Below are 15,127 nucleotides of genomic sequence, written 5' to 3' on the forward strand. Positions count from 1 at the left end.
TAGGCTAGTGACACAATCTCAATTTAATACATTTTAAAATCAGAAAATAACAGAACAAAATGTGGAAAATGTCATGGGGTATGAATACTTTCAGGAGGAATTGACAAGATATTTGAGTGACCGCTCTAACAATGGAAGTACATGTCCTCAAAGATGGAAGGCAGGCAGGAGGAGGCGAGATCAGGTGGGACCATTCTAGCCAATGAGAGGGCCAATACGTGTGTTTGTGCACAACAGGCCATAGAGATAGATGTATGACTCACCTTGGAATCTTTGCCACTATAGTGTCTGTTCACACACGTATCAATGGTGCTTCCCATGCTATCTCTAAGGTTGGGCGGTATCCATATTTCTATACCTTCATACTGTGCCATCCTGGGATATACGATATTACTAGCAGTGCAATTTATCTTATTTTTCTTTGTTAAATCCGGTGTGCCTGTGGATGTATTTCAAGGCCTACCTTCAAACTCAGTGCCTCTTTGCTTGACACCATGGGAAAATCAACAGAGATCAGCCAAGACCTCAGGAAAAAAAATGTGTAGACCTCCACGAGTCTGGTTCATCCTTGGGAGCAATTTCCAATCGCCTGAAGTTACCACGTTCATCTGTACAAACAATAGTACGCAAGTATAAACACCATGGGACCACGCAGCCAGTATACACCTCAGGAAGGAGACGCGTTCTGTCTCCTAGAGATGAATGTACTTTGGTGCGACAAGTGCAAATCAATCTCCGAACAACAGCAAAGGACCTTGTGAAGATGCTGGAGGAAACCGGCACAAAAGTATCTACAGTGCCTTGCGAAAGTATTCGGCCCCCTTGAACTTTGCAACCTTTTGCCACATTTCAGGCTTCAAACATAAAGATATAAAACTGTATTTTTTTGTGAAGAATCAACAACAAGTGGGACACAATCATGAAGTGGAACGACATTTATTGGATATATAACTATATAACTTTTTTAACAAATCAAAAACTGAAAAATTGGGCGTGCAAAATTATTCAGCCCCTTTACTTTCAGTGCAGCAAACTCTCTCCAGAAGTTCAGTGAGGATCTCTGAATGATCCAATGTTGACCTAAATGACTAATGATGATAAATACAATCCACCTGTGTGTAATCAAGTCTCCGTATAAATGCACCTGCACTGTGATAGTCTCAGAGGTCCGTTAAAAGCGCAGAGAGCATCATGAAGAACAAGGAACACACCAGGCAGGTCCGAGATACTGTTGTGAAGAAGTTTAAAGCCGGATTTGGATACAAAAAGATTTCCCAAGCTTTAAACATCCCAAGGAGCACTGTGCAAGCGATAATATTGAAATGGAAGGAGTATCAGACCACTGCAAATCTACCAAGACCTGGCCGTCCCTCTAAACTTTCAGCTCATACAAGGAGAAGACTGATCAGAGATGCAGCCAAGAGGCCCATGATCACTCTGGATGAGCTGCAGAGATCTACAGCTGAGGTGGGAGACTCTGTCCATAGGACAACAATCAGTCGTATATTGCACAAATCTGGCCTTTATGGAAGAGTGGCAAGAAGAAAGCCATTTCTTAAAGATATCCATAAAAAGTGTTGTTTAAAGTTTGCCACAAGCCACCTGGGAGACACACCAAACATGTGGAAGAAGGTGCTCTGGTCAGATGAAACCAAAATTGAACTTTTTGGCAACAATGCAAAACGTTACGTTTGGCGTAAAAGCAACACAGCTGAACACACCATCCCCACTGTCAAACATGGTGGTGGCAGCATCATGGTTTGGGCCTGCTTTTCTTCAGCAGGGACAGGGAAGATGGATGGAGCCAAATACAGGACCATTCTGGAAGAAAACCTGATGGAGTCTGCAAAAGACCTGAGACTGGGACGGAGATTTGTCTTACAACAAGACAATGATCCAAAACATAAAGCAAAATCTACAATGGAATGGTTCAAAAATAAACATATCCAGGTGTTAGAATGGCCAAGTCAAAGTCCAGACCTGAATCCAATCGAGAATCTGTGGAAAGAACTGAAAACTGCTGTTCACAAATGCTCTCCATCCAACCTCACTGAGCTCGAACTGTTTTGCAAGGAGGAATGGGAAAAAAATTCTGTCTCTCGATGTGCAAAACTGATAGAGACACCCCAAGCGACTTACAGCTGTAATCGCAGCAAAAGGTGGCGCTACAAAGTATTAACTTAAGGGGGCTGAATAATTTTGCACGCCCAATTTTTCAGTTTTTGATTTGTTAAAAAAGTTTGAAATATCCAATAAATGTCGTTCCACTTCATGATTGTGTCCCACTTGTTGATTCTTCACAAAAAAATACAGTTTTATATCTTTATGTTTGAAGCCTGAAATTTGGCAAAAGGTCGCAAAGTTCAAGGGGGCCGAATACTTTCGCAAGGCACTGTATATCCACAGTAAAACGAGTCCTATATCGACATAACCTGAAAGGCCGCTCAGCAAGGAAGGAGCCACTGCTCCAAAACCGCCATAAAAAAGCCAGACTACGGATTGCAACTGCACATGGGGACAAAGATCGTACTTTTTGGAGAATGTCCTCTGGTCTGATGAAACAAAAGCAGAACTGTTTGGCCATAATGACCATCATTCAGTTTTGGAGGAAAAAGGGGGAGGCTTGCAAGCCGAAGAACACCATCCCAACCGTGAAGCACGGGGGTGGTGCATCATGTTGTGGGGGTGCTTTGCTGCAGGAGTGACTGGTGCACTTCACAAAATAGATGGCATCATGAGGCAGGATAATTATATATTGAAGCAACATCTCAAGACATCAGTCAGGAAGTTAAAATTCCAAATGGACAATGACCCCAAGCAAAATGGCTTAAGTACAACAAAGTCAAGGTAATGAAGAGGCCATCACAAAGCCTTGACCTCAATCCTATAGAACATTTTGTGTGTGAGCAAGGAGGCTAACAAACCTGACTCAGTTACACCAGCTCTGTCAGGAGGAATGTGCCAAGATTAACCCAATGTATTGTGGGAAGGCTACCTGGAACGTTTGACCCAAGTTAAACAATTTAAAGGCAATGCTACTAAATACTAATTGAGTGGATGTAAGCTTCTGACCCATTGGGAATGAGATGAAAGAAATACAAGCTGAAATTAAAGTGGTGATCCTAACTGACGTAAGAGAGGAATTTTTACTAGGATTAAATGTCAGGAATTGTGAAAACCTAAGTTTTTAAATGTATTTGGCTAAGGTGTATGTAAACTTCTGACTTCAACGGTATCTCAAAGTGCAGTTTTCAGACCACAAAACTAATTTTAGACCACAGGGATCTTCATCCAGGAGGGGATTGTCTCTGCTGCTGTTACCAAGAAGCTTGATCTTTTAAGCTAATGTTAGCCACTTACATTATTTCCAGGTTTTGCTAACTTGATAATGCTATTTGGCACGTCTTAACTTAATAGTAATAAGATATCTAGCTGGCAAACAGTACATTTCCTGTAAATTGACCACCTCACTTAAAATGGAAATATTTACCTTTTTGGGTACCTGATCAAATTCACATAAATGTGAGTTATAGATCGATCATTCTGCTTGAAAGCAAGTCTAAGAAGCAGTAGACCTGTTCTATGTGGGCTATTTCTATGCTTCTCGTTATTAAGTTTTGTTTTTGCGTCTCCAACTTTCCGTTTTGTATAACAGCATCAAACCACTGAAACAATATTCTTGGTTATGGAAAATGCTGCATATTTCACAGATGGTGCAATGATTCTCTGCACTATACTATCTTATTTTGTTTGTCACACAAACTGAAATCAGGCAATTATTTAGTTTTAGCAACCAGGAAATGGTGAAGCAGGAGTGAATCATCTCACAAAGCTCCTGTTTTCTTTGTTGTGCTTCTTTGTAAACAAGCACTTGACTGGCTCAAACAGCTGTTTTCTGAAACTAGTACATGCAGGCTTCATAGTGAAAAATAATGTAACGGGAAATGATGAATGCGATCTGCTTTATCTATTACCTAGTGCATAAGTTGAATGCAGATATTTATTTAAGAAGGACAAATATTCAAAAACAACTCAATTGGAAAATCAGACCGAGTGTATTTCTAAATACCCCGGGATACCGTATACTGCTCAAACCTAGCTATCTCCATTTTAAAGTAGTCAATTTTCTTCTTCATTGGATGATCGCTTCCAACTCTCGAATCCCCACCCAGTTGACTAATTTAAAATAGTGGAAGCCCTAAATGGCAATGCCCATGATACAGGGGTTATATCTATGATGAGTCCTCTGTGAAAATAGGCACAACTCTGATATAAAGTTGTTTTGGGTAAGTTGTAGAAAGGCCACATGCTTCCACTTATATCAGTGCATTCGTAATAACCAAAGTATTACAAAACGTATATTTCATCAAATAACAGGCACGTTGCAAATTAGCAATAAAATGTTTGTTGACCAAATTCGACACCTCATGGACTTATTTTCGTGGACAGATTTTGACCAGAGTAAAACCTCTCGCTTCGCCTCTTCCTCTCTGAGGGTCAATGGGCACAGTGCAATTTGGAGGTTCCTATCAATTCCTATAGATGCTTGGCCATTTTACTCACATTAGTATTCTAGGAGAACTCAATATACAGGCTAGCTAAAATGGTCTCCATTTGCCAGTTGAGCTGAGGGTGATGCGGGTCTTCACTCCCCTACGCACGGCAGCTCAAGAAAATCAATTGGGTTTAGCTGTTTGCACGGAGCAACACAATGAGTTCATCTCATCCCTCTCAAACAGTGGACTTCTCATTGGACAATCCTGGTCCTGCTTTTAACTGTTCAGATTCTTCATTGGTTTTCTTTCACTCTCTATTTTGTCTTGTGTTTGTACATTTACTGTGACTTGAAAACCCAAAGATCTCGATTATGTTTGTAAGTGCTGAAGAGATTTTAAAGGTTGAAGATATATTTTTTGGTAAAATATTTATGGATCCTAGACAATAAACATACTTTACCTGAATCTTCTGCATGTCAATTACCTCCATTTGTAATTGACCGATTCAGGTCTCTATAATTGTTTTAATTAGATTTATTTTACTAGGCAATTCAGTTAAGAACAAATTCTTATTTTCAATGACGGCCTAGGAACAGTGGGTTAACTGCCTGTTCAGGGGCAGAATGACAGATTGGTACCTTGTCAGCTCAGGGGTTTTGAACTTGCAACCTTCCGGGCTACTAGTCCAACGCTCTAACCACTAGGCTATCCTGCCGCCCCATAATAGTTATTGCATAGTAAGTATTATCTCAGTCTATTGTGGGGCCATGTCCCTTTACACAGCAGCCTGTTGTGAATGTGTAGCTCTCATAGCACTCATCTCCTCCCTGCTGTGACGAGCATGTCTATCTGGAGACGAGATGTAACAAGAGACCGAGGTGACATGACAAGCTGATATTGTCACATTATACCTAGCTTTGTCACAGCAATATCCTGTTACCAGGGGAGCTGGGCGTGTGGGTGTAAGGAGGTGGATACACAGACAGTAGGAGATCTACAATCACATCTGTCTTCATTAAAAGCTACGCTCCACCACGGGAATAGGAGAATCAACATAGACAGCTCTTCTAATTTATGTATTCATCAACTTCGGTACATAAGCATCTTTGTTTGTACCTGTTCCCCCATGACATACGCACAGCACACACACTGCATCTCCTCACCGTGCCAATGTACAGTACAGTACTCAAACCACGCTGGTCTTTATCTGAAATGGTTTTATTTAAATATAAATATGTGTACAAAGTTACAAGCAACAATAGCTCATTTTTAGCAAATAAAATCCTTAATACATTATTAAAAAAACAAAATGAACCAAACCAACAAATGGTAATTAGTTGTGTTCCCAAAAAGCATAGTTCATCTTTCTGCATTCAGTGATTGATGAACAACGGAACAGAAGGAGAGAAATTGTGGACCCAAATAAAATCAATCATGATATAGAATTATATGTATATATAATATAAAGATACTTTACAGTAAATCAGCTTACAAGCTGTACATTAAGGCTTATATAAAATATAAAAATAAAGACGAGCGATGATTTTTGTTTTTAAATCACTTGGTTCACTTAGTGACGTTTGTTTTCCAATTGGGCCGACTGACCGGTAGCGCGGCTCTCGACACAAAATGGCAGTACAGGGTTCCAGTAGTGTCCAGAACCGGAATGCAACTGAGACCAGGTGCAGTAAGCAGTCTCTCAAACAAGCATAATGGACATGGAAAAGAAATGCTGAAGAGTTTCACTAGACACATCATCTGCATGCAACAGAGAAAGAATGGGCCTTCTTCACCCATTTGTACAGTTGATCTAGTCAGTATTTCAGGGTAGTACTGTGTTTTTGTAAACATATTGAAGCTACTTGATTGTGTCATAAAGACTGGAGTGTGGATGGTGTCTGAAGAGGGACAGTTTCACAAGTAGAACCCATCTTAGCCTGTTCAAGTTGAGACTGCACCTTGAGATTATTCAAGTTCAAGATTGCCACCATTTTACAAACCACATTCTCTGATTGTTCTGGAAATAGCAATCTGGTAAACACAGAAGTAATACAGTACCCAGAGGAATTCATCTCACTAACTCTTTCAATACACTGCTATGTACTGTAGCTCACCATCTTTGGGCTTTTCCATTTCCTTTTCTTGTCCTCCAGGGTAGAACGGTAACACACAGGCTGTCTCTCTATTAGGTGAAGGCTAGGATACACATTCTCTCCATACCTCACTCTGCTTTCACTCCCAGATAACCCACACACAAGCTAAACATATTGTTTTGCAGAGCGGTTTATGGCTGCCATTGTGGAGCTCAGGCTTCTTTAAATGGATAGAGAGACAGGAATGTGCTTAGAACTCCTTTCACATGCCGACAAACACCAAATGACCACAATGTGTTGACTCTTTTTTTTTCTTCTTTTTTTTAAATGAAGACGTCTGTATTTTTAATTTTGTTCATAGTCTGTTAGAAGTTCTATTTGTCTGAGCAGTCTGTTCTTTTTGAGAAATGTTAGCTAGGCTCCAGCATCCAGTTAGTTTAGGCCACCCAAAGCTGGTGATTTCCAGTTTGCCTTCCTCTCATCCCCTCACTGGTAAAACAAAACCAGTGCCATGACAGAATAGCAGGCTCATCTCTGAAGTAGCAGACACTGTAGTAGATTATTTATTGATGGGGAATGTGAGTGGCACATCACAATCATTGACTCCATTGGGGCTCAATTGGAATGCCATTGGGACTCCATTGGGACCATTCAATCCCAGAATGACAACTGAATAACAAATAAGGAAGGCAATCCCTGTCACCTACATCTCCTTCCAAAACGTGTCCAGGAGAAGGACCAGCCATCCAGTTCTCTCTCCTCATGTTAGTCTGGCCACACTTCCTATAGAGATGACCAATGCTTCCCCTTTACATGGCCCTCCGTGCTTCACCCCCTGTTCCGCTGTCCAATCAGACGTGAGTCTGCATGCGTTGTGACGGCCGTCCGTAGTCGGACTGCTGGGAGGAGACCTGCGATGATGCATATGAGAAACGGGAGGAGCTAGACACCTTGCTGGCCTGGTCCGATTGATCGTAGGCGTCCACCTTCTCGTAGGAGGCGGGCTTGACGTAGCTGGTGAAGGCTCGGCCGTATGTGGCGGCGGTGGGCAGGTAGGCAGAGCCACTGTAGACTGGGTCGGTGGGGTAGATGGCCCCGGGCTGGGCTGCCGCTGCCTGCTGCTGCTCGTAGGTGGAGCGGGCCCCTGTGGTGGTGGCGTAGCGGTGGGAGAAGTCGTAGATTCGGGGCTGTGTGGCTGCCACCACTGTGTGCTGGCCGTACAGCGGGCTGGGGGAGGGCAGCTGGGATGGAGTGTAGACAGGACGGGGGTTGGGCACGTAATCTGAGAAACCACTGCGGATCACCCGGTCCTCGTGAGCATGCACGTTGTAGTAGCCGTTAGTGGGGTCCTGAGGGGAGAGGAAATAACAACATGGCATTAAGTTGTTAAACCGCTTTTAAAGATACAGTATGTGTATAGAGATTTCAGACTTTTTCAAAACACCCAGCAAATCTGCACATTCAACAAATGTTTGCATTTTTTCCCATGCATGTATATTGTAAAAACATTGTATAAGTGAGTGTTTCTCCTTACGGTTTTTACCTTGATGTCTGACCTCTCGTCCTCGTCCTCCTCCAGCAGGTCACTGTGTTCCGTCCGGGATGTCCCAGGAGACTCACTGCTGTTGGGGGCCTGAGGGGGAAACAACAGGCCCTACAATTACAAAGGTGGAACATCTTAGACTCAGACGAACATGAGCACAACAAAATGACTGTACTGTGTATCATCACATCATCACAGTAATATACATTATATACTGTATATATGTGTTATATAAAGATGAAAAGGTATTTGAAAACCTACTGAAAGTGATTGAACGGAGGCATTTACCATCGGCTCCTTGACATCCTCCTCATCATCGTTGCCACGGGTAGCGTTGTGGTCGCTGTGCACAATCTGAACTCTGATGTCACTCTTTGAGAGGCGTGTGCACTTTTTACCTGTGAGGATTCAAAAGAGACAGGTGATTTAGAAATTATTCCAATACTGCTTTTCATGCCTGTTGCCTTTATAGAAAAGGATTTGATTGTGCTCCTTTCATGAAGTTGAAACTAGCTATGCATCGCTAAGGGTTGGGGTCAGTTCTATTTCAATTCAGTCAGTTCACATTGATTTAAAAATATTGAGTGAATAGTCATTTACTGAATGTCAATTCATTTCCTTGAATAGGGTGAGTTGACATAGAATGTAGCCCAACCCCAGTATGGCCCATATCTGACCTTCGACCTCACCTTTTCCGGTGTGCCTGCAGCAGAGAGAGACCAGGGTGACGACACAGATAAGCAGGACACACCCTCCGCCCACTGCCGCCCCAATGATGATCATCATGGGCAGGGCCTCTGTAAGGAGATAGAGGAAAAGAGAGAAGTGTCAGGATCATGCTACTGATCAGAGACAGACAGGCAGGACTAGATCCAGTCTCCTATTCTAACGCCACTCTACTCATCCCCCCCCAACTAATCTCTGCCAACGCCTGCTCCAATATAAATGCATCTGCAGTAAGTCTCATGGTCCCTCAGAAACACGCACACACACACACACACACACACAGACACACACACACACACGCATACACACACACACACACACACACACACACACTTAGAGCCCGCTGCGTCCCCACAGCCTCGGCTATTGTGTTTAATCTCTCTGGAAGAAGGGTAACAAGGCCTGACATGCAATGAAGCAATAGACAGTAATCTAATTAGAGATTCCAGGAGAGAGATACGGCGCACCACTCAACTCTCCCGAGACCCCGGCTGAGCTGCCTTGATGTAAATTGCTGGCGAGGACCTTATTTTTGGTGTCTACTGCAACAAAGTCCTTCCTTCCTTACCCCCGCCAACTCCAGTGTGCAGAGTCTGTGTTTGTGTGCATATGTGTGTGTGTGTGAGTAAGTAAATTGTGGTTTAAGTAAATTTGAAGAGGGTGGCTCTCACACACTTAGAGAGAGAGAGGGAGCTAAGGGACCGCCGGCGACTCGGCCCCAGGACACCTGTGGCCTGATCTAATTGACTTTAGTCCCCGATCGATATCTATGTTATGGGCCCAATGTATTCATTAAGGCCCACCATCTGCTGATTAAATTATATTGATTAAAATAGTATTATTAAGATAAGCACTCAATTGGAGTTCTGCTTTGACCTCATCTAACCCCTCTCTCTTCCCAGCACCGTCTCTCCACAGTGCTCGTCTTAGTGAGATTGGTCATGCTGACTGTGTGAGATCAGAGATAATAAGGACCCCTGTCCAGTTCCTAACCGTACCTTGCTCCTTGAGGGTGACCAGCGCGGTGCCTGTACCGAAGCGGTTCCATGCGGTGCAGTTGTAGCGGAGTAGGAAGTCCTGGGCCAGGGTCTCAGACAGGACCAGGGAGGACAGGACCCCGTGGTCGCTGGTCACCGTCTGGACAGAGAAACGACCGGAGGAGCCCGAGGAGAGGGTCACGTCTCCAAACGTCCACACCTAGTGAGAAAGATGGGAGATGAACAACAGGTGAGTGGCTAGCAGCGCTGTCAGAGCTCAGATCAACCACTACTTTCCATGCTTAGATCAATCCCTCTAACCAATCACCCTCCTTCCCTCTCTCTTTCCTTCTCTCTATTTTCCTCCCTCTCCATCCACCTGGCTGACATTGCTAAGAGCCGTAGCTCTAAATTGCCTCCTACGTCTTGCCCTGGAGGTAAGCCCTGTCAGCCTCTAAGCCCTGCCAGACCTGTGAGGCTGTGTAAGATGCTCTTGTTGGTGCTGAAGCCTCTCTCCTGCTGCTAGTTAAGGTCAATGGGGTGCCTGCCTCTCACTCCCCCTCAGACCCTAATTATCCTCTGTCAGAGCTGCCCACGCACCCAGGGTCACCTGACGGGTCAGCCCACCGAGGCCTGATGGATGCAGCGCTAATTGAGCCATGTGGTTTGGCTGCAGCCTGCAGAAGCCCCCACCCCCCATCTAGTTACCTTTCTGTTCTCTCTCTCTCTCATCCCCATTGAGTGGTGAAGGGATGATGTGTGTGTGTGAAGGTGGGGGGATGCAGTGTGTATTAAATGTGCACACGCTTGTGTGCGTGAGCACATGCACGCACGCACGCAAGCACACACACACACACACACACACACACACACACACACACACACACACACACACATTGAAACATTGAAACAGGAAAGACAGGAAAAGGCAAGAGGCTCACTTACAATCTTGTCAGGCGGGGGGTTGTTTCCCACCAGGCACTCTAGCTTGCCCTTGGAGTGCTTGACAGCGTGCTGTGTGGCGTCCGCTGTAATGATAGGTGGGCCTGAAGAGAGAGAGAGAGAGAGAGAGAGAGAGAGAGAGAGAGAGAGAGAGAGAGAGAAAGTGTTTGTGTGAGAGAGCCGTGGGGGAGAGAAAGAGGGAGATTTTGAGACATTGACATTTTAAACATAGATGCATTGTCAGATGGTTGACACATATGATGCTTGAGTTAACATTCTACATAGATAATACCAAACGTGCATCTTTAATATTCTACATCTAAAAGTCAACCAAAAACAACATGTTGAAAGTGATATTGAATTAGCCCTATTTTCAGACTATTGAGACTCATATGAGACTTACCGTTGACAGTGAGCGTGACGTCCCTCTCAGCCACACCGATGCGGGGAACGATGGCCTTGCAGGTATATGTCCCAGCATCCTCCTGGGTGACAGCCTTCAGCTGCAGGGTGTTGCCATTACTGAGCACCTGGGGAGGGAGAGGAGGGGTAGGAGGGAGAGGAGGGGAGGGGAAATCAGAGAGAGAGGGGTGGACAGGAGGGATAAGAGGAGAGGGAGGGAAGCGAGTGAGTGTCTTTTTAGCAGCAGTTCATTGGGGCAGTTGTTGCAGCAGAACGGATGTGGCCATACGTACAGTCTCTCCAGCTCCTACACTCTGTTTCAGTTTAATTTAATGTTGGTGACAATGCTGTGGCTTTAATCCCAGACATGAAGCACTCCAGCCACTGCTGCTCTGACTCCAGCTACAGCCAGGCTCCTCTGGAGTGACCATGCTGCTGTGGAGATTGTCCTAATTAAACGTTGCCGGCAGAGCATAACGTTATCATGGTGTGAGTGGGCCGTAGCCTTTAGAGGCTGCTACAGTTCCCTCTACACTTGCGCACTCGTTAGCTCATTGATCCCACCATTCCGTCAAGCTGGGATTAATCCATTTCCTCTCCCTCTAAGCCCCTCCTCTCCCTCCCTCCGTCCTTTCACTCCCACTCACCATTTTCTATTCAACCACAATTAGAGAGTAACCTAATGAATCCATTACTGGTAGCTGTGTGAGGCGTGGTGGCCGCGGTGCGTGTGGATTAGAGAGCACCGCCTGTTCTTTTCTTCCGGAGAGCGTTGGTTCAGTCTGGGAGATGGAGATGACAGCGTGGCTTTTACAGCATCGCCTGCTGTCCTGCAGCTCTCTTCTCTTTAGCGGTGGCGTTTTTAGCAAAAGCTGCCTCTGAAATCCGATTAAACACCGGGAGAGAGGCTCCCTGGAGATAGTGCTGATAGTGTTGCCTGGGGTGGGGTGGGAGACCTTGAACCAGGATGACGCAAACTAAAGGTGGAACTGGGCTGTTTGTAAGCTACCTCACATATTCCTCCCTAGATGTTCTTTGTGTTGTGTCTTGGTCCGGGTTGAGGAGCGGTTTGAGAAGCTGTTCTCGGAGTGGGATGTGAAATGTGTCAACTGGTTTTTAACTAGTGTGTCTCAACTGTGGATGTGATTGATTTAGTGGTCACGTTGTTATGACAGAGTGTCACCTCCCCTGCTCTCAGCAGTGTGAGAACCTGACAGTCATCACATACACTGCCTCTGAAGGTTTAGCTCTGATGTCTGAGGGCTTTCTCTCATTACACACTTGCATCCGACACACACACACACACACACACACACACACACACACACACACACACACACACACACACACACACACAGTATAAGTATTGATTGGGGTACTTGTCTTACCACGCTTGAGCCCTGTTTGGTCCAGGCCAGGGTGAGGGGAGGGTTGCCTGTCCAGGTGCAGGTGAAGGCAGCGTCCATCTCAATGTCCACGTTCATGGGCTTGGGCTCCGACAGCAGCCTGGGACCAACTGTAGAGGAGCCCAGGACACCATCAGAACTAATACAGCCCTTATTCACCATTCATTCTGACTTTATCATATCCCCTAAGGCATTTTCAAAGCATAAAGCACATTACACAGTATCCTCCAAAGACACGATAACTCTTGTGACGAGGGTGGACATGTGTTCACAGACACACTACTTGGATTACACTATAGGCTACTAGTACAGTACTATGATACACTGATGTGCTCCACTCACATTGTACATCCACCAGGGTGCTGACGTTGGTGCTGCCCACTGAGTTGGACACCTCACAGGAGACAGGGTCTGTGAAGTACGAGTGGTCTACCGTCACCTCCAGGCTGTCCCCGTTCGCCTCTGAGATCGGGACTCCTCCCTTGGACCACCTGGACCACCAGATCACCACATCACATAGGGTTAGAATGTCAATTTACCACATCACATAGGGTTAGAATGTCAATTTACCACATCACATAGGGTTAAAAGGTCAATTTACCACATCACATAGGGTTAGAATGTCAATTTACCACATCACATAGGGTTAAAAGGTCAATTTACCACATCACATAGGGTTAAAAGGTCAATTTACCACATCACATAGGGTTAAAAGGTCAATTTACCACCACATAGGGTTAGAATGTCAATTTACCACATCACATAGGGTTAGAATGTCAATATACCACATCACATAGGGTTAGAATGTCAATTTACCAGCTCACATAGGATTAGAAGGCCAATTTACCACATCACATAGGGTTAGAAGGTCAATATACCAGCTCACATAGGATTAGAAGGCCAATATACCATCTCACATAGGGTTAGAAGGTCAATATACCAGCTCACATAGGATTAGAAGGCCAATATACCAGCTCACATAGGATTAGAAGGCCAATATACCAGCTCACATAGGATTAGAAGGCCAATATACCAGCTCACATAGGATTAGAAGGTCAATATACCAGCTCACATAGGATTAGAAGGTCAATATACCAGCTCACATAGGATTAGAAGGCCAATATACCAGCTCACATAGGATTAGAAGGTCAATATACCAGCTCACATAGGATTAGAAGGCCAATATACCAGCTCACATAGGATTAGAAGGTCAATATACCAGCTCACATAGGATTAGAAGGCCAATATACCAGCTCACATAAAGTTGGAATGTCAATTTACCACATCACATTGGGTTACAAGATCACTTTGGTTTACCAGAACATATTGGGTTACCATGTCACTTTGGGCCACTAGATAATTTTGAGTTGTGCCATAATGATAAAGTCCAAACTGTACCAACTAAAAGGATAATAGTTCCATAATAATGCAGTACACAGTGACTCTATGAAAGAAATGAACCCAATAAAGTGTAGGTTGAGGTGCTGTTTTTTTACCTGTATCCTGTGATCTCAGGGTTGGCAGAGGCAGAGCAGATGAACAGAACCTTGGCTCCCTCCATGACAGTCTGGGGCTGGACGGACAGGGTCACTGATGGGGGGTCTGCAGGATGGAGGGGAACATTACTGAGAGATGAACATAGTATGTGTCATATCTATCACTATGGAGGTGGCACGATTTCCACCGAAGTTGGTTCCTCTCCTTGTTCGGGCGGCGTTCGGCGGTCGGCGTCACCGGTCTTCTAGCCATTGTCGATCCATTTTTCATTTTCCATTTGTTTTGTCTTGTTTTCCTACACACCTGGTTTTCATTTCCCTCATTAATTGTTGTGTATTTAACCCTCTTTTCCCCCCATGTCTTTGTGTGGAATTGTTTGTTGTAAGTGCTTGTGCACATGTTGACTGGTGTGCGTCGGGTTTGTACCCATTTTGGTTATTTCTTTATGCCGCTGGTTTTTGTATTAAACTGCTCCGGCTATTACCTAGTTCTGCTCTCCTGCGTCTGACTTCCCTGCCACCAGTTACGCACTCCTTTACAGGAGGATTCTACAGTATATGAAGGCTGAATATGTGTCAGTCAAGGGAGAAGGAACAGGACAGCAGTACTAAAGGAAGCTCTGTGAACACTGGAGGTATGTGTCACTGAGCTAGGACCTATATGAAGGGGTGTGTGTTTGTCACAGAGAGGTTGGTGTATGAATCATTGAAGGGTGAGCGAGTGCATGTGCAGGAAGGCAGAACTAACCACTCTTCCATTAACTCTAAAGTGGTGCTGGGTGAAGTGTATTTATTCAACCAAAGCCCTCAACTAATGCCTAAAGTATATAGATAAATATATTAGAGATGATATATGTGTATAGGCCTTGTCGTTATTGGCAGTATATTTGTCACTATAAACTTTACCTATAGGACTATGTCCCAATATCCACACTAGCATACTAGCATCCACAATAGCATACTGGTGTCCATGGACAATACATCAGTACATACTAAGTAATATGCAAGTGTGATAGTTGGTAGTTGAATGTATTTAACTCTGAGTT

General features: G+C 44.5%; 1 protein-coding gene across 8 annotated transcripts in view; it reads right to left on the minus strand.

Moving 5' to 3' along the window:
* Nucleotides 1-5,698: 5,698 nt before the first annotated feature.
* The window catches only part of LOC110538403 (kin of IRRE-like protein 1), a 48,117-nt gene continuing 38,688 nt past the window's right edge, over nt 5,699-15,127 (minus strand). The window contains exons 6-15 of one of the 8 annotated variants that reach the window (XM_021625267.3): nt 14,082-14,187; nt 12,928-13,076; nt 12,568-12,695; nt 11,181-11,307; nt 10,781-10,881; nt 9,857-10,055; nt 8,822-8,929; nt 8,421-8,530; nt 8,133-8,222; nt 5,699-7,938 (exon numbers count right to left, since the gene is read on the minus strand). In XM_021625267.3, the coding sequence (XP_021480942.2) occupies nt 7,441-7,938; nt 8,133-8,222; nt 8,421-8,530; nt 8,822-8,929; nt 9,857-10,055; nt 10,781-10,881; nt 11,181-11,307; nt 12,568-12,695; nt 12,928-13,076; nt 14,082-14,187 (1,616 nt within the window). In that variant the 3' untranslated portion in view covers nt 5,699-7,440. Of the gene's footprint in view, nt 7,939-8,123; nt 8,244-8,393; nt 8,531-8,821; nt 8,930-9,856; nt 10,056-10,780; nt 10,882-11,180; nt 11,308-12,567; nt 12,696-12,927; nt 13,077-14,081; nt 14,188-15,127 lie in introns of all 8 variants that reach the window. The other 7 variants (XM_021625259.3, XM_021625249.3, XM_021625234.3 and 4 more) reach the window with 7 other exon arrangements.

Source organism: Oncorhynchus mykiss, chromosome 2 (assembly GCF_057628025.1).
Source record: "Oncorhynchus mykiss isolate SJ-2025 chromosome 2, ASM5762802v1, whole genome shotgun sequence".
Lineage (NCBI taxonomy): Eukaryota > Metazoa > Chordata > Actinopteri > Salmoniformes > Salmonidae > Oncorhynchus > Oncorhynchus mykiss.